Source organism: Fulmarus glacialis, unplaced genomic scaffold (assembly GCF_000690835.1).
Source record: "Fulmarus glacialis isolate BGI_N327 unplaced genomic scaffold, ASM69083v1 scaffold13281, whole genome shotgun sequence".
In the NCBI taxonomy this organism is placed as follows: domain Eukaryota; kingdom Metazoa; phylum Chordata; class Aves; order Procellariiformes; family Procellariidae; genus Fulmarus; species Fulmarus glacialis.
In genome coordinates this window covers 1-20443 of record NW_009192193.1, presented here as the reverse complement: position 1 = coordinate 20443, position 20443 = coordinate 1, and the positions used below count along the sequence as shown (strand labels likewise).

The 20443-nt window shown below is 36.4% G+C and overlaps 1 protein-coding gene across 1 annotated transcript in view; it reads right to left on the bottom strand.

The window, feature by feature from the left end:
* AGTPBP1 (ATP/GTP binding protein 1) overlaps nt 1–20194 on the bottom strand; it is a gene marked incomplete at its 5' end in the record, with an annotated part of 37531 nt that extends 17337 nt beyond the window's left edge. The window contains 12 exon segments of the mRNA XM_009586973.1: nt 4422–4598; nt 6257–6388; nt 6754–6883; nt 8354–8534; nt 9296–9449; nt 11816–11990; nt 12892–12958; nt 14472–14620; nt 14709–14795; nt 15075–15158; nt 18731–19440; nt 20078–20194. Of these exon segments, the coding sequence (XP_009585268.1) occupies nt 4422–4598; nt 6257–6388; nt 6754–6883; nt 8354–8534; nt 9296–9449; nt 11816–11990; nt 12892–12958; nt 14472–14620; nt 14709–14795; nt 15075–15158; nt 18731–19440; nt 20078–20194 (2163 nt within the window).
* Nucleotides 20195–20443: the final 249 nt, after the last annotated feature.

The window sequence follows — 20443 nt, the reverse complement described above, 5'->3', positions numbered from 1 at the left end:
GAACCAAGAATTGGTGGTAAGCTAAGTCATCAAGTAGGAAAATACATGAAGCAAAAAGAATGAAGTAAGAATTTTTTTACTAGAAGCTAAAAAACACACACACAAGCTTTGTATATGTTGCCACACTGATACTGTATTTTAAAATGCAAGGTTTATTAAAATGCAAGGTTTAAAAGAAAGTGTTATGTTGCTCCAGAAATGGTACAGTCCGCACATTCTTCATGTACTTCTGTTTTGAACGTACACACACTTAAAAAATGGAAAGTGTGATTTTATTTTTCTTGCTAGTTCGTTTTTTTCCTCGGTAGTCTTCATAAACAAGGTGCTTTTTAGTAATAAGAAAGCTAAAGCTAGATCCACTATCTAAACAGTGCCATCCTCCAGCCAAATGGTACAGAAACCTGTTAGCAGTGAACAAGAGTTGGGTATTTGAGTATTATTGTTAATAGTAATACTACTTACCTCTTTTATAATGCTTTTGTGCTGTAGGTTTCAAAGCACTTTATTAATAAAGGAAGAATTATCCTCACTTTACTGATGGAGAAATGGAGGCAGAGAGGGTTGAAGCGATTTGCACAGTGTCTCACAGCATGTCACTGACCCCGCTGGGAACAGAAATCAGTTCTCCTCACTCCCAGTGCAGTACCTTATCCACAGAGGCCAATTTTTTGTTTTTGTTTTCTATTTGTTTGCACGTCAGTAACATTCGAAGACCCCAATCATAGCTGGGGCTCCACTACGCTAATCACAGGAAGACACAGTCCCTGCCCCAAAAAGATTAAAATAACATTAAGGACAAGAGGCAACAAGTATGCAGAAGAGGAAGGAGAAGGGTAACAGTAATCTCACTGTTACACAGATTACTAATGTGCACAACTTGATGTTTCAGAAACTTTTCCAATCATTGTCTACATCTGTTGCTGAAGAAGTTATCGTTAGTTGGCAGATTCCTTACAGACAGTATAATAGGAGTGGCTCTAAGTTGAAAAAGGGTAAGAGTACAGCATGAAAGAAAGTGCAAAGACAATTGTTAGAAAGATAAATAGCGTGTGCATGTTCTGTGGCTGCTATTTTCAGCACAGCAGAAAGAAGATACAGCTAAAGAGAGACCTAAATGGATCAGATTGGAGGTGGATAACTGTGAAATGTCTGGATGATAAAGTTTGAACTTACTATACTGAAGAGTCTACATGCTTGCAGCAAAAGCCCATGCTAAAGTCTAGATTTGCTTCTGTCATTTCTTTAAATCATAATGGAGAATGCAATACCACACAGCTGCCAAATACCAAATTTCTTAATCCATTGTTATGCTTCCATCAGCCAAATCTCTTAATTTCCATGAAACAAGAGACCCAAAGTCTGTTTCAGGAAATAATAACAAACAGTTGCCCTAACTAAGGGAACTGAGGTGAAGTTCATTTTCACAAGCCTTGATTACACTCCTCTTCTTGATCTTCTAATCACCTTCAACTGTTGTTCTAGTACCTTTAACTGTGGCCTATTAAAGTTCCTTAAGTGTTACAAGCATTGCTTTTAAGCACAAGCCACCTGGAAGTAGCTGCTGGTTTGTTTTTTTTTTTAAACATGCACCAAATTTCATTCTTTTCTCTCTACATTTTATACAACTGTCTTTCTTGTAGACAGTTGCATTTTACATGTCTGGTTGAAGTCTTCCTTACTAAGCACGTCATGAAGACACCTTCACATGAATAGAGAGTCTCAGTGATGAACTTTGCTACCTGAAAGCAAAGATGCAAAACAAAGGCACAACGGACTGCGACCTCAACTTGAGAAGAATATTCCCGTAATATGTACTTAATAAATTGAAAACAGCCATACTAAGATTTGGAGAAGTCAGTTGGACAGTAAAACATCATCTTATTCTTCTGCCTTCTTATTCAGCAGAGGCTATAAAGATGTGATCATTTTTGAGAACTCAAAACCTAGAGACTGAAGGATCATGGTAACTGACAAAGTCTGTCGACTGAATCCTCATCTCCTTAAGTCTTCTCTTTATGTGCATCATGAACTTTCCAGATAACAAAATCTTTTCGATTAACTTAAAAATTAAGCAATACTCCCAAGCTTATTAATCTCCAATCAGGAAAGGGATTGATTTCAGTTTTCAGGTGGTCTGAATTATTGAAGAAATTGTTCTTTTGTCTGGCATCTTAATTGTCCTCCATAGTAGATCTTGGAGCATCTTTTTATCCGAACTTTTGCTTTTCAGTATCTTGAATCACAGATGACTGAGCAGTATTTGCAGCACTATTTCTCAATGTACTACAAAGATCTCACACAAGCAGTTAAAACAAGACTGCTTCCAGAGGTAACTCTGTCACCACGGATCCTAAATTCAGGTAAGAATTGCTAACTTCAGTTCAACTGCTTCCTGCCTGGAAATGGTCTAGCATTCATTTTACTCATTGTCTGAGTAAAATAAAAAATAATAAAAAGAAAAATTGATGTTCTGGTATTATCCAGCTTTGGCAAAGATTCAGCATTTCTTCCACAAAGAACAGAAGTGTTGACTAATCCTCTTTGTGCTTTGAACAAAATTCAGTGATGATGCCAAACCAGAAAAAGACTGGAAAAGTGCTTCAGACCTTTACACGATACACAGTCCCTCAGATCTGAGCGTCATGTCCTTTGCGGTGGGAAGTAGGAGGGTAGGGAATTTCTACAGTTTAACTCCTCTCTGTGTTTTGAAATAACATATTATGAAATATGTCATCTAATTTATACCACAAGTTTATTCACAGAGTTGCTGGCCCCACTCCCTCCACGGAAGAAAAAAAAAAAAAGACTGAGCCTTTTCATCTCTTTGACATTCTCATTGGAGAAATGTTCATCTTTTCTCATTATGTCTAGTCACCTTGGCCTTTTCGATACATTTTCTTAATAAGTCTGAGCATTATCATAGTGAAGAAAAAATGAAGAATCTTCCTGTATGTTCAAAGGATGACTAAGATCTCACAAACTGTTTTACTCCAAATAAAATGAATGACAGAACAGCAATTTGATCTCATCAGATAGTTTATATTACATAGAATAATGCTCTTCCCTTTTGAGTAAATGATTTTTCCACAGAATTCAGCCATTTTTTTCTTCCCTTACTGAAGAAGAGCTTTGCAGGTTAAGCATCTTGAAAGTTTGTCCACAAAGCATCTTCAATTCACCTTTCTTAACAACTTTCTGTAGCAACATTGCTAAAGCCATGAAAGTTCATGTTTGTAAGAATATTCTGGAAGTTTCAAAATAAGCAAGAGGGATGAGTTATCATTTTTTAAAGCTCCATAATGATGTCATCTGAGGAATAATGGAATATTCTGACAACAGCAGAAATGCTTCTGTTGTTAACTGACAAAATTAACTCATTCATTTAGTAGCTACAGACCTACTGAAATTCCTGCCAAAATATCTGTCTTCTTTCTGCCTAGGGAGATAAGCACGGGTGTTGGAGCGTACATTAATACATTAAATATACCTTGTTCCAACTTTTTTTTTTTTTCGTTTCTGCCCCCTGCCCTTGATCCCAGCCTTCTGATCCTCTTTTTGTCAAGCACCTTATTTCAGGCTTGTGGTCATTTTCTTGATTAGCATTCCTAAACTCTATTTCCAAGCAGAGGAAACTGTGACTTCTTCCATGAATGTTCATTTTAAAAACTTGCTTCAATATGTAGCTAAATTCAACCCAGTGACAGAAGCTGAAGATCAGATGTTAGGGTGGTGGTTCTCCTTTTTTTCCTTACGAATACTTTCTATGAAGTAAGTTTTCCACCAGTGAGAAACGACGAACAGGGTCACCATTTTTTTTTTCAAATATCTAGCCCTGTTAACACTTTTGAAGGAGATGAAAACAAGTTTTAAGTCAAGAAGTCAAACAACTATCATGAGTTCAGAGATGTGTAATTTGTAGTTCTGGTAACCCGATATGAAAGTGTTTTGATTTACAAGCCTGCTTCTGCAACTACAAAATTCTGTAAGGAACACTACTAAATATCTGCTGAAGAACCATGAACTGCCACGGTGAAGTCTGAAATTGCCATGTGGTAAAGGAAATTTTTATTCTAGTATTGGCATTTATTACTACCCAATTTTAATAATCCACTGGAAAGAACAGTTCTGATTTTTTTAACTACATGCATACATAGGTGTTACAAGCAATAATTAATACTAATCTTGTTAAAACAGCCAATAAGCATAACATACTACGTGGGGGGGGGGGTTAAGTGACAGATGAAGACTGTTATGCAACCTATAATATTGTAAATTATGTAATTTCACATTAGTGTACACAGAGATCTTAGAGGAGTTTTAGAAATTTAAATCAAGCAAGCAAGTGGGGTTATAGAACAAGATACCAATGCAAATGGAAAAAATTATAAAGCAAGAACAGTTTAACGGATACATTTTCTTACCTTATATTTGCCCTGGTCACATCCACATAAGGTGCTTTCCATTGTGTAGCTCCTTTGTACTCCTATCTCTCTCCAGACGACAACTCGCGCTGTTGATTCCTTGGACTTTTCCACTACGAAACTGCAGCTGCCCATGCAGAATGCTGGGGCAGTTTGACTGAGGATCTTGGGGAGTGCCTGCAGGACAGCAATTTGAAAAATACAGCGATTCTTTTATTTCACTTATGAAAGCAGGGGGGAGGAGAATATTCAATCAGACTTATCAGAAAATTTTGCTGCAATTTGAATTAAAAAAACAAGAATTAAAACATTTCTCCGTCTTGAGTTTTCAAAACTCAGTGTGTTCAAGTGACAACAGGTTTGCCATTTCCCACTTATTAAAATCCTCTTTTTCAGATTCAATCACTAACATGACATGTTAGTCAAGTGGGTACAATCAGGATACAAAAGAATTTTTCAGGTGATCACCATCTCCTCCTAATTCACCAAGCTAACTTTGCTCAAATTAAGTGTACTACATACCCCATATAATTAATGAATTTAATTCAGACTGTTTCAACAATCCCATCTGCAGACCTAACACAGTCAGTAGTTTATTAATATATAAAATTCATTCATATTCAGCAAAGCACTAGGTGCATATTTAACTTCAAGAACGTGAACCAAAGTTCAATATAACTGTTTACATGACAGCTTTGGAAAAAGACAAGAAACAGTTATGCAAATGTATGTTTAGCATTTGACTAATGCTAAATGATTACATTCTTTCCAGCTTTTATTTGCACCAGTTAAGCCAAAACACATGACCACTTTGAATTTACTTGAATTTATTTTAGCAATAGATATACCATTATCAGTGTAAGCTTGCCCAGATATTTCAATTCGCCATTTTGAAACCAAAAGGCTTTTTCCCCACAACTCTTATTGACTATTGTCTTGTGTGTGCTATGGTTGTACAGGCTGAAGTGACAAAACCCCATATAAACGTGTTGGGCAGCAGACGTGAATGGCATTGGACTCAGCATCCAGGAAATCACACAAGAAAATCAAAGAGCAATAGAATTTTTTTTGAAAATTGAGGGAGATTTGAGAAAAAAATCGGAAAGCATCTGTACTCATTTACACTCACGGATGCACAACAAGCGTTTTAACGTGCATTCACACGCTCTTCAAGCTTAAGTCTGCATCTCCACAAAAAACCACGGGGTTTGGACGCATTAGGTTGCACAGATTTGCAGTTGCCACAAGGCGGCAGTGGAGTTACACAGAAGAAACAGTAAGATTACGTGTTTAAATCTCTAAATCTTTCGGAATTTTTGAAAGCTTATACAACGCAGTGAATGTTGTTTGTGCAAGTTTATTATGTATATGTATTAAGGGCACATGCCTTAACTACGCATCTTTGTAAAAGGGATCTTGCCCATTTCCATACACAAAAACAAGTATTTCTCAGAGCAATTCAGTATTTTTATTTTCTTGTTGCTAGAATATTGTTTGCCATGCTTAAATGACTCTTTTTTCATCCAGTAATTATAAGTGCACAGAAGCATATTTTCCATGTATACACTATAATAGTAATCTTGAACACAAGAAAGCACATATTGGTACAAGGACCACAAAAATAAAGCACTCTACTAACATCAAATCCTTAGCTGTATTAGTGTACAAAGTTTAAAGCTTTCAAAATACTTTGAAATACACTCATGAACTAAAAAGAGATCATTCTAAATAAGTCTGCTTATGCTATAAAGTCACTGTGTGCACAGAATAATATTGGGAAGTGATTTGAAAAGTATATTCCAAATTCATGCCAAGTGAAAAAGGTACAAACTTACCCTGTAACCAGGGTCTTCCATCAGGTCACAAGAGGCAGCATTAACATTTGTGTGCCACATTGTCTCTTTGATGCTGCAGCCATACATAAATACATTCTTTTTACGAGAGTGACCATGATAATCACAGTAGACCTACAATGAATCATTTAGCAAAATAAAGCCAAGGCATATAGAATTAACATTTTATAAAAGTAACAGAAGGACAAAAATGGAATTTTTATTTGTACTGTTGAAAGTTCCAAAGAATTAGGAAACACAACTCATATAATTAACTTGTGCATTAAGAAAAAAAAACGTAGGATTCATCTAAGGAAGGTTTAACCTTCTACCCTAGCAAAGGAAACAGATTTAGATCTAAAGGTTTGCAGAAGACCAGTTCTCCAAGTCAAATTTAAGTGTGACACAGTTTACAAGACCATATTAAAATGTTTACTTTATAGACTAGCTACATGGACAAGGTTAAAAAGATTCAGAATTGCTTACACACACATACTCACCAAAGGTAAACGTTTTATAGCAGCCAGATATTGCAGTAACCCTTTAGCATGGTAAATAGTGGGATGCAGATCTGGATTTGGGTTTTGCCACTGTCTGTTTAAATCTTCTCCACTTAAAGAGCAACGGTGGCTATTGTGGGGGGGTGGAAAAACGCATGATGTAGTCTGTATTATCATACTTATAAATAAGCCTCCCCCCCACCTTGAGTTTTCCTCATCACCACTGCTTCTTTGGAAGGAGTCTGGCAAGAAACAAACTTCAGTTTTCTAACATGCCAAATAATAGAAGTATTTGGGGTTTTTTAAGTTATGTTACAGAAAACCTAAAAATAAATTAGAATTAGCTTCTCATAAGAAGTCAGTTGTAATCTTGCTTATTTGCTGTTGAAACTGAAGGCTTGTGAGATTTTGCTAGATCAAAATCAGTAGTTTTGAATATATGGTATTTTTACAGTTTTAGTGTTTTGACTTCTGCGATACAAAGACTATCGTCAAACAGAAATCTAAGACTTGAAACATGAAGTTGTTAGGAGACAAATAGCTGTAAAAAAAACAAGAAAGAAAAAAAAAAACCCCAACAAAAACCCCAGCAAACAAATAAAGATCATCTCTGTATTCAGTCAACTATCAGCAAGAACTTTTAAACTTGCAGAAATTCATGTTCATGCAGCAGTCATCTTCAGTACATTTGTCTTTAGATTGTGTCTGCTGGGACAGATTTCTTAATTGTCCCTGTATTAAACTTCCACTTGTATTCTGAATGTTTTAATTCCTGATGTTCTTTTATATACATGCTCTTCCAAATATAAAGTCAGGGTTCTACTCAAATCCATAATCGGTTTGATTTTTATTATTTTGTTCACAAAACCTTTTAAAATACTACCCATAACTAGGTAAGAAGGAACTGTAGATTCACCATACCAAAATTTCCATTTCATATGAATTCCCTGTAGCCAAGTAAATACAGACTACTGAATGCTCACAGCAGTATCAAAAGGTTCTGAAATATCCCTTAAATTTATGAAGAAAAGTGGTAGTAAGTGAAAGAATTACCTTTAGTAACTTTAATTAAATCAGGATACTCTCTTACCCTTTCTCTTGCACACCTATTAACTTTCCCCCTTTTAATAACATTTGACAACAGCCATTTCCATAACACCCTTCTAAAAACTATAATAAAAGAGGGAAAAAAATTACATTAAAAGCTTTCTCGATACAAGAACTGTTCTTTTTCATGAGAACTGTGAACTTGTTTAGTTTTTCCTAAAAGCAGCTGTGCTCTCATATAACACTCTACACCTACCCAAGACTGTAGTTCAGAGATACAATTAAAATGCCATGTCAAATCACACAGGAATGATTATCATCCAGGAACAGCTGAAAATACTTTTTATAAAACTGAAATGTATGGAACAGAGCATCTGCCTTTAAAAAGCCAAAAAAATGAAGAGTCCTAGCAATTTTGTAAGTGGTTTTTTTTCATATTAAGTAATGCATTTGTATGTTTCCGGGATTAGTTTAGGCTTTTTTTTTTTTTAAAATAACAGATGCAAAGACTTAGTAGTACAGGTTACGTATTTGTGAGTAAACTTATGCTTACTTTCCACTGATGACACCATCTGGATTGAGCATGGGAATAATTTTGAAAATATAAGATTCTCGTAAACATTGGGCACTTGGATTATTGCTCATAAGGTATTCCAGCGTTCCCTTCATAACCCAGCTTGCATTAGTCTCTCCAGGATGTACACGAGCAGATAGGAAAACGTAAGGACGATTCCCTAAAAGAAGTATGCATAGAAGTTGCAAAACATGATTCAAGCTAAGTAAACAGTTTGTTAATTGAAAAAAGAGGCAACAGCCAGGTTCATTTATTACAACGCAAAATACAGTATTTGGGAGTTGAGTATTATTGAGTATTAGTATTACTGATAAAGCTTGCCAGAATATTGTTGTAAGGACTGCTAATTACAAAACTCTCACAATGGAGCAGCTTTAAATTCAATCAGACAATTATACAGTCACAATTAGTTTGAGCTGGCAATTATGATACAATGACTTTGATGGCCTTTTTTCCAATAGCCAAGAAAAATACTGGGGTGGAGGAACAAACCAGAAATGCTGTCACAACTAAAGCTCACTTCTAATTGCAGTAGCTTAGATATTGGCTTTATGAAAGATTTTTTGACAAGCAAATAACCTGAGCATTTGGAGAAAAAAGTTACTCAGCAGTCAGGTATTCTTTTCCAAGAAGTGTTGTCTGCAAAATGTAACATACAAAAATATCTAGCAACTGATTTAAAATATATGAATACATATACTCTTATATATCCAGACATAAATATCCTTATTTAACTACCACAAATAAATATTACTAAATACAAAGCAAATCCTGAATATTGACACCTCTTAATTTCATGAAATTCAATAACCTTATTTTACATTGCTATTTTTACAATGCACAACAGTTAATACTGATTTTTTTCATAAAGAGCTAGTTTTACATTATTTTCAGTTGATGAGAAAGAAAAGTCATACTTACTGAACTGACAGATATGTTCATAGTAATTGGACTCCGGCATGGCTGTAATAGTAACTAAGGGACAACTGTTGCCAGCTAGGGTCTCACAGAGAACATCTTGTCGAAAATATATCTGTTGAGGGTTGTGCATAGATTCCAGCTTCTGAAGATGCATCTTCATTCCAAAAATAATGAAAAAATACTTTAAATCTTTTGCAGTCACATATCACAGTGTATTCCTCAGGTACTATTTGATCGATCTTTCTTTTTGTTGTTCTAAACAATGTTCAAGTTTCCATCATAATTTTGACCATGAAATAGCATTCTCTACATCTCTGACTGACTGAATACTTCCCTTTATAGAGCCTGTTTTTCCAACTGCTTCGAGGAAGATGAAGGCACAGAGGATACATTATTTTCTACCAGATGATACTGTAAAGGTATGTGGAAGGTAAGAACTTCTGCTTCATTAAGGTTATCTGATCAGGGACCTTTTCAGTGCAAAAGGGGACAACAAGTAAAGGGAAAAGCAATAAACAGGAACAGAAAGAAACAATCCTGGTAGACAAGACATAGCAGAAACAATAGCAAAGACCGAAGTCTCCAGTCTCTAACTGATGGGCCATTAAGAATCTACACACAAAACTTTGGAGAGGGCCACCTGAGGGACAAGGAGGAAACAAGAGGAACATGAGGATTTGGAATATTCAAAGGGGGTCTGGGGGACTATACAAAACTTATGCAGCTGATCCCTACAGTCTGCCCTTAGCTATCTCTCTGTGTGGCCTCACTCTCTATCCCACGCATGCAAGTGCTGCGTGGACTAGGTGCAGCTAAGAAGACAGGTGTGAGTGGATTTGTGATCAGCAACTGGAGTGAGCAAGGGTCTCAGCATCAGTAGTTGGAGAGACCACACCTCTTCGGAGCATCTCTGTGGGCACCACAGTGCCAGCTACTGTTGGGATCGAAGCGAGTGGACTTGGTGCCAGCAGCTGGAGCTGTACGCAGCGTAGGCACCCTTCGGTCTCTGGTGTCAGCCAAGGTAGCAAGAGGAGGTCTCAGTGCCAGCTATTGGAGTGGCTAAGGGTCTTGGTGTCCATCCACTGTGGCAAGAACAGCGTGTGTCCCAAAAACCAGCTAGTGGGGTGATAAGGGTGAGTGAAACAAGGGAGGGTGTCTCAGTACCAGCACCTAGAGCAGGAACATGGGTTGTTCCTGGGAGCAGGAACCCATGTACCTGGTACCAGCTGCTGGGGGCAAGCATATGCTAGTGTGCATGGGGGGGGTGCGTATGCAATTTGCCAGCAAACTTCAATGTGGACTAACCAGCGAGCATGAGGCTCCAGGTTGAGGAAGGGGTGTCAGATGGGCAGAGAGTCCATGCTGGCATCTGGGGGGAGCCAGAAGTGCAGGGTGCCTGTGAGAGGAGTGTGCGAGTGCACGCATCTGTTTGCTAGTGAGCATCAGCCTGGACTAGCCTGCAAGTTGGAGGCCTGCACAGCAGGTAGGAGACACCAGGATCCAGACAGGGGTATGGCACAGATGGGCCATGCCAGTCATCCACAAATGTGCGTGTGCGCGTGATTCTAGAGAGTGGGCGGCTGTGTACTTTTACTTGTGAACAGCAACCCTTACCAGCTGGAGAGGAGGAAAGGGACTTGGGTGTCTTTAAGCAAGTCCTGGCAGTGTTACACAGTCCTTTCTCTTCCCCAGCCTGTGTAGCCAGCCACGCTGGTGGGGGTGGGGTGCGGGATGTGCAAGTGTGTGTGCCGGAGTCTCTCTCTGTTTCTTTGGGATACACACTCGGACTCACTAGTAGTTGAACCTACAAGCAAACAGGAAAGCAGAAGCCATGTCCATCAGCCTGGGACAGAGATGCCTGGGTCCCTTGGCTGGGCTCCAGCAGCCAGGCAGGTGGAACCACCAGGCCCCAGCGTTGCTGCAGGCCGCAGTTGCTTATAACATCCCTTAACAGGTACTTCTTCCAAGAGCACGTATGGCTTAGTAAAAAGCTTCATTCAGTGCTGTTTCGCACCAGCCACTGAATCCCCAAGTTTGCTTTTATTGCTGTGACAGAAACAACCAATAGACATTCTAGCCAAGAGTTTTGCTTAGTACTAAAAGCTTCACAACACTTCTTTAGCCAATTCATTATCCTAAAAAGGTCTCTAATTATCTTAAATATAGTAATTCGAATAGGTCAGTTTTGAAGAGGTATATGTAGAACAGCAAGATGAGAGTCATTTGACTCAAACACAAATACTTCATCCAATTAGCATGTTTCCAGTCAGTTAGGAATTATGATTCCGAGAAAACCCATTTAGCTGCAAGTAAGTATCAACTTTATTTTTCCAGGGACTGTTCTTTAGAACAATGTACACTCTTTGCCAGCCACACTAATATTTTATGAAAATTCTCCATTTTAAGGAGCATTTTGAACTTTACAAAAAGAAATAAAAAGAATTCACTCACGAATGCTTATGTTTCACATTGTCCAAAAGTATAAGTATTTATCTATGTAACAGATCATAATCTTCTCACCTTTAAAGTTGAATATGTATATGGATAATGGTAAGCAAAGTAGCAGACATCATCTTTATGTTGGAAAGTCACTGTGAACGTAATTGTGTAGTAAGATTTTCCTTTCTGACCTCCAGCAGCAATTGAACTTCTTGAAAAGTGATTCCTAAGAGTAAAATGAAGGTAAACACATACACATTAGAATAATTTTTTTTCATATCATTGATTATTCCTGAACACACATTCTAAGAGCCAGGAAGATTTTTAGTGATTGTATTTCTCTTCTGCGTACATCCAGGTTAAATACATTGGTTCCCACCATCTGTAAAGACACTTTATTATAGCAGTGATACACATTCATTCATATTGGGATAAGGAGAGTAAACAAAACCAAGTAACAAACCAAAACAACAACAACAAAAAAAAAAAGGGAGGGGAAGCAAACAATTGTCGACTAAGAATGGTGAACGCATGGATATGCTGTACCATCTCATCCTGTGTTCCAGGATTGCTCTACAATGATTGTACCACAGAATACAGGAGCCTAATCACAAGCACCACGGGATCAGTATTACTGGAAGTCACTATTAAGATTTCAAGTGAGCGTGTTACATTCCCTTAAAAGTTTCTCTGGAATAGTATGCAATTTCTGACATAAGCATAAAAGATCAACAGCTTAAATATTAGCAGTGTGCTAACAAAATAAGACCCTATATATTTCGATCACTTCTGTTACTCTCCATAGCATCTCAGGAAGAAAACCCTGTTCACAACAGAACTATTAAAATAGAATTATCAAACTCAGAAGCAAACATTTCTTCTCAAAAATTGTACCTCATATTAGTCTTCAGTGCATGATTTGCTGTATGTTTGATTGGTGTTATTAGCAGTGTGCTAACAAAATAAGACCCTATATATTTCGATCACTTCTGTTACTCTCCATAGCATCTCAGGAAGAAAACCCTGTTCACAACAGAACTATTAAAATAGAATTATCAAACTCAGAAGCAAACATTTCTTCTCAAAAATTGTACCTCATATTAGTCTTCAGTGCATGATTTGCTGTATGTTTGATTGGTGTACTTACTTATAGTAACTCTGTCCCTATTCAACATGGTCGAGAATTTAATGCTTCTTGAACAGAGTACATGAGGGGCTGCATACCTTAAAAGAAAAAAATGCATCTCACACTAATGTTTAACATTAAACATCAGGATCTTAGCAGTAATGGACCATATCAACACTTACATGCAAGTCTCTGAACTACCTACACTCATTTACTATCATACAGTGTGTTTTCATAAATGCCTGGGTATTGTACACCCTTTCAACCAGGTCACAAAAGATTCTTCCCCCTCTCCCCTCATCAGGTCCTAATTTTCAGAAAATAACAAATTAAAGAAAAAAAGAATCACACCTACAGAAGACCAAAATGAAACGTTTAAATGAAAGCTGTGCTTAGTATGAATGGTAATCTACAAGAAATCTTGGGTCACACTCCATCCAACTCACCATTACAAAAAGGCTTCAAAAAGAATATAAAAAATTGATACTATCATCCATTCACCTGGATAGTTGGAAAATAACTGATGTTTCAGGACAATTTTTTTTTTTTTTAAAAACAGTATCTCTTTAAAGTTTCTATTTTTTGGAGAGTATACTTAAGTTGAATATTTAATATGAAGTTAGAATAGAAAATAATACATATTAATTGAACATTATTTACTAGTTAGATAATTAGCCATATAAATTGATTGATTCAGTCAGTGTACTTAAAAAACCAAAAGTAACTATCAGGTAAGTATATGCAACATATGAATGAAGATCTAAGGTAACTGATTAGTAAATAATTTAAAAGCATCTTATTACTGGCCAAACTACCTGGTATTCTTGGATTTTGTCAATGTGAATTGTACAATTATGACAAAGAAGAATACGATGTTACTCTGTCGCAAGAGTTTTGAGGTTGGCACAGGAGAGGGGAGCTTCTCCTCCTTCTTCTTAAAGGAAGAGTTTCAGAAAATCCAGCAGGGAAAAAAAACCTCACAACACAAATGGTTTTAAGCTGAACGACACCCCCTCCCGCGCGCTCCCCCCAGACAAGTGGAAGAAAGGCATATTCAGTAAGCCAGTACTGTTGGATGAGGTACAAGCAGCAAACACTACTCCTCAGAGACTGCAAGGGTCACCTATGAAGCCCAACATTTCATTTCTTTCTCAGATAATGTGCCTCTCTTCACATCAATAAGACTAAACTGTTTACGAATGTCTCTGCTTACTTCCATATCTGAAAATACACCTCTGTTCAGAAAGGGATTAATGATGACAGCTGTCATTCTTCTTGCACCTGTGTGGATCAACAGCCTTTGGTGTTGTCCCCCCCAAAATGGTCTTAGGACAAATTTTACCTGCAGCCAGCAATAAGTTTCTTCTGCTTTGGCCTCACTTACAACAAAACTTCATTTTAAAAACTGACAGCCAGTGTTTTAAGATACTTTTTTTTTTTTTTTAACTGAAACTTGTCAAAACATTTTCTAGTAATACTATTAAAAAAGAATCTGATCTGACAACATGACCATACTACCGATCCCGGGGCAGAAGGAAGGAAACAGCTGAGCTGTCTAGTACAGATATTTTTCTACGTATTTCTTCTCAAAGCATGGGAAATATATCTTACCGTAATTAAACTGACTGTTTGACTTTTCACAGTTGATGATGTTAAACCGGTAACCAATGCCAGTTTTCATTCCACTGACTTCAAAGTAAAACCATTGATGATAGTGATTGCTATTTATATCCGAGTTCAGAATTAGATCATACTCATTTCTAAAGATTAACAAAAACAAATCAATCTTTTTTTAAGAAGCAGAAATAAAAGGCCTTATGTGTGAAAAGAAGAGTTGAAATATCTTACTTTCTGATCTGAATAACTTTGCGCAAGTTTCCAGATTCAAATTTGGAATTAAACTTCAAAACATCTGCTTCCTCTGGTACCGAACAACTATGAGTAGAAAAAGGAAAGGGACCAAAATTAGTAAAACAAACTTATCTAAAACAAATTCATTAAGTTTACTTTAGCCCTCACTTGGTAATTCATAAATTATTTTGAACCATCCTCTAAATACAGCCTGGATAGCAGAAACAGTGTTACATCAGATGAAACTTTCATTGAAGTCTGTCATAATAGTACTGATTTAAATATTACTAATCATACCACAGAGAACGTAGAACAGACTTAGAGTATTTGCTGAATATTGTTTCCAGAAGAGTAAAATCTTACTTCAAATTATCAAGGTCATACACAACTCTGTCTATAATGTCATTTTGATGAATCAGTCTTTCAATATCTTGAGAGATTTTCGTCCTAAAATAAAAAGCAGAGTTCTCATTTAAATTGTTCGAAACGCTTTCCAATTACAAAAGAGGAATTACCTCATACAACAATGAAAACTAACAAACTTGACAAGAAGACAGTGGGACAGATTTTCAGAGAGTCCTCAGCCTCACCCCCACTTATGTGCGCAAACTGTAAGTGTACTTAACTTTAAACACCTGCATTCACAGCTGACTGAGTTCAATATTTGTATGTGAGGGAACTGAGTTTTCATGCACATAACCCACTGGGTTTTATCTTATGGAAAAAAATGCACCATTGCATACTTTATAGTAGAAGCACGAATTACTCAAACATTACTTATGTTAATGCTTTAATCCAGGACAGCACTTGATAACATTAGTAATTTACAGGAGTCCTACCATAACTAAAATCAAAGAGTTTTAGAGAGTAGGTCGTGCAGTGAGTGTGTTAGTGCACTAGCTTTTCACCTCTGGAGATCTAGGTTCATTTATCGACTAGGTAACAAATAAGAATGAATTTGGTGATGTCAGCCAAATGTCAGGTGTATGTTTATCCAGATCATAAAACCATTGCACAACTGGCAGTATCTAGGTCCTGGTTTGGAAAAGTAAGAATGTGTTGCAGATCAAGAATGAAATATAGTGGCAGAGCTGTGTGGAAAAGCTTGCACAGCACCTGCAATAAGAAGAAAAGGAGGCAGATTAACAATGAAGAATATAGGAACAGAGCGGTAAAGTACGTTCAGGCTGGAAATTCTCCATTTAACTAAAATAAATATTGTTAACGAATGAGAAAAAGAAGGTAAGTGCACAAGTCTAGCACCTCTTATTAAATTAAAACTAACTGGAGAAGAAAACAAGTCACAAGTCCAATGTACTGACAAAATTGTAAAAAGGCTGACTCACCACAATCTATCTGATCAGGTTCAGCTCAGGGCAGAACTACTGATTTTTGATCTTGCCCTTGACCTTACACAACTCCTTATATATAGTATACCCTCAGCTCTACAGGGTCATAATACTTCCCATCATCACAGGAGTTTTGCTAAGACAAAATCCATTAATGAATATCAGGCATTCAAATAGCATAGTAATAACCAATGTAGACAAAAGGAAAGAAGAAATGGTATTCAAGATCCACACGAAAAGGAAATGGACATTTTCAGGTTCCAAAAAATCAAGACAAAAGAGAAGCTATTTCAAGATAATTAAAGGAAAAAATATAAAACCAACACTGTTGATGTGGAGCTCTGTGTTTACAGGGCACTCCTTTGTGGATCCTGATTTACCTGATGATCACTTCTAAGTGTCAGATGACTAGAAAATACTAAAGTGATTAAAAAATACTAAAATGTACACCAAAAAAACAACTTAAAATCTTAAGGAATGGAAAAAAGTAGGAATTTAAACCCGAATTTATAGGGTATTGAATTATATAATAATTTTCTTCCCTAAAAGGTAGAATAATATAAAACACTTCAGTTATTCTCAATGACATTTTTCCAAACAATAATAATTTGGTGAGACATCTGGTGAAAATTACATGTTACTGAATGTAAATGAAAAAGCAAAAGCACTCCAAAGCACAAATTCAGAAACATATCATCTCCTAGCATATTGCAAAAGACTAAACCCCCCAAAGCCCCACACCACATTTGTCTAATAAAAGTAAAAAGAAAACCCACTAACTCCCCACCTCAGCCCCCCACAACATTTTCTTAAATTACAAGGATGGATTAAGGCAACCATTTGTTTTCTAAAGAAGACTTAACTGATGAGCACTAACTAACTGCTTACATTAAGGAGAACATAAATCCCACTGAATGCCAAAAGAGTTTGGCACACAGCTTTGTAGAAGACTTAAAAGCTTCTCCATGTCCCCTACCAAACTCATTTTCACCACCTTCCTATAAATTCCTAAAAAGACTAAGCCCTTTTTAAACAGGTTCCCTTCTCAGAAATTTGTTACATTGCAGTACAAGACTGACTCATTTGTAGAAAACTGAATTCTTAGAACAGTGTACCTTAAAAAGTTGATGCAGGATTTTTGATTCAAGTTTAGCAATATTACCTGATATTTCATTCTTGTTTCACAAAGACCTAAAAAAATTACTTTTGACATAGAAAATACAACAAAAATAAAACATTTTAAAGTTGAGATAAAATATACTCTAGAATTACCTTCATGGTTTAGAAATCAGCTTTATGTATAACCACACAAGTAGGTTTGTTGGCTAAAAGTCAGAGTTAATACAGTGCTTTATATCTAAGAAGAACGAGCACTGGAATGACAAATTTTACCTGACTTCACTGAATTTTACTCTGGAAAATTCAGAATTCTTAAGTACTACAAAAACATACATGAAGATTTGCAAGATTTTCTTAAAATGCAGTTCTTAGGTGATTTCTGATTCAAGACTATCTTCCTTCTAAATCAGCGGAATCTATCTAAAATAAGCTTGTAGGGAAGATTCTCCTCCTTCAACACTGAATGGTGCTTTCTAGTAACGGTATATTCATTACATCATTAGTGTTTCAACACTGTCATTTCACTAGAAAGATGAATTTTTTACAACACGTGTGAAACAGCTAACGGGTTTTAATTATACAACCTAAAGACACTCAATCATCTTAATAACTACATGTAAATATGAAGAATCTCATGAAACTGGTTAAAGTTATAAGGATAAAGCCGAAAGCATTCAATCTAATTAAGCAAGTGGCAAGTTCTCATACCTACTATTACACGTTCTGCTAACATACTCATTTGTCTTTACAGTAACTTACTATGCATGAGCCAGCTCTTCATACCACCTGTGCAAATTATTCTTAAGAGTCACATCACCCTTCATTGCCTTCTAGTATCTCTCAGCGAAGAAATAAATGGGTGTGTCAATGTGTTGGGTTTTGCTGGTTTGTTTTATTTTTCATTCTGTGTTTATTGTGTGTCATTCTGCAGGACCTAACACAAACTGCATCCTCAGCATTTGTTACCTCTAAATTCTGTTATACTGCAAACACTAAAAACAAACACTTAAGTGTATTAATTTTTTAATTTTTCCCACTACATTTTCCTAAAAGATAGCTTTGTTAGCACAGGAAAGAGAAGAGTTGAAGTATCTTTAAACTATTAACTGTCCTATCTTTGCTAAGACCTGAAGGGACGTTCAGGTGAGGTTTTTTGTTTGTTTGTTGGGGGGTTTTGTGGGTTGTTTTATTTGGTTTTTGTTTTTTGGTTGTTTTTTTTTGTTTTGGTTTTGGTGTTGTGTTTTTTTTTTTTTTTTTTTTTTTTTTTTTTTTTTTTACAAACTACAAAATTCAGATGGGGGATGGTGGGAAGGCAGAAAGGGAGTCTATAAATTAAACTTAGTATTTAGAAACTGAATTACAGAATCAGCTTGTATTCTTGTTTATGGCTATGCATTGATCAATGCCTACTCATCTGCCTTCAAACTGCTTTTCACTGAAAATAGTTTTAGATGCCAAAGTAAACATTGTATACGTGTCTGTTAATCTCATCCTAAAGATTGTTTCTCATGGGAATGAAAACAACAACAAAAAAGGAGTATGGTAACTCACCTCTGTACCCCATATGGCCTTTCCAGAATAGGCTCCTTAAATGGGGGTGGAATATGGCCAAAATAATCTGGATATGCCACTTCTGAATATTCAGGAACAGATTTTGTGTTTTTTACCATTTCAATATAAAGATCACAGTCATGAACTGGTGATATGTCAGAAACCTCAAGCACGACTTGTTCCCCTGATGAACTAGATCCGGAATCCTCCTCCTCTGAATCCACTCCAGTGCAGCAAAGTTTTCCCAGCTGGACAGATGATCCTTCAAAGAGGCTACTTCCACAAGGTGAAACATGTTCGCAAGGTTTAGTACAAGCAAGTGTGGGAAGGCTAGTTTTGCTTTCCTTCTTTATTACACACCCTGTACCATAATACTGATCATTTTTCGCACTGTTCTGCAGACTGATTCTGTCCAAGCCTTTCACAATTTCTTGGCTTAGACACTGGCATGATGGAAGCAGATTTCTTTGATCATTTTGCTGATGTAAACTACTGTCTTTGATACTATCTTTCTTTGGTAGTTCCAGAAAGGCTGGCCTTCTATTGTATTCCTCTGTCAACAAAGGATTGCTCTCCTTCAATGCAACTCCTTTTGTTGACTGGTTTGCTTCAGCAGAGCGCTCCTCTCCTGCTGTAGGAACAACAATAGGTCCACCCAGATTTGCATCAGGTACAAAAGGCTTTGGTTCCTTGGAAACTAAGTCACATTCCTTAAAAAATAGAGGAGAAAAAATAATAAAAAGATGTATTTTAAAAAAAAAAAGTAAACAGTTCCTAAATTTTCATTTATATTAGAAGTTTTTCGCTTTCATTGTTCCTGAGGTATGTTTTGCAATAATCTAAAGTAAGTGTCATTTAAAAGACAACAGTTATTATGTTTTAAACTTACATAAACATAGCAATGAAGTTTCAGTTTTTGCAAGAAGATAGTGTCAAAGCAGTAAACAAGTTCATCAATAACAAATTATGAAGTCAATGCGATTCCAAAGATATTTTAACCAACTACTTTAAAGAGGTGCACAGCATTTAAGGAAATACCTAATACAATGAATCTTTGTCAGAAATCTCACGTCCTTTCTTACTATGTTACTTTTTGCTGTGTGCAATAATCAGACATCAGAAAAGAGTCTTCCTTTGTATCTGCCCACAGTCCCCTTCTCAGTCAGACTGAAGTAATCCATAACATTTAACTAAATAACTCATTATATAGCACTCTCATACGCAGCTCTAGAACTGCAGCCCCTCATTTTTTGGCTAGAGGAACTATCCACCAAAAAAAACCTGTCAAAGTGTATTCCAGAGTCAACCCATCATGACAAGGAATGCACTGGGAATCAAATACTTTACCTGAAAGTTTTCTGAAAGTTCTGGGAAAAATTGCTCATACATTTTCAGTTCTTCTATGGGTCTTCCCAATTCCTGTCTAGGTTTCAGTTTATTAATATCAGTCTCAATGTCATCATTCTGAAAGAGCACCAGAACAAGTTAAACTGAACATCCAGAATTAATGAACTTCTAAAATAATCACATTCACTTTTTACTTCTGACATGGCCATGCTTTAAAAGCTAACATCACTATTTTAAAATTAGCTGAACTGCACCCTTCACCATGGAGGTTTAAGCAGCTCGGTTTTATTAGTATGCCAAAGCCTCCATTTCAACTGAAATATTACAAACATACCGATTTTCTTGCTTTCATCCAAAGCAAGAATT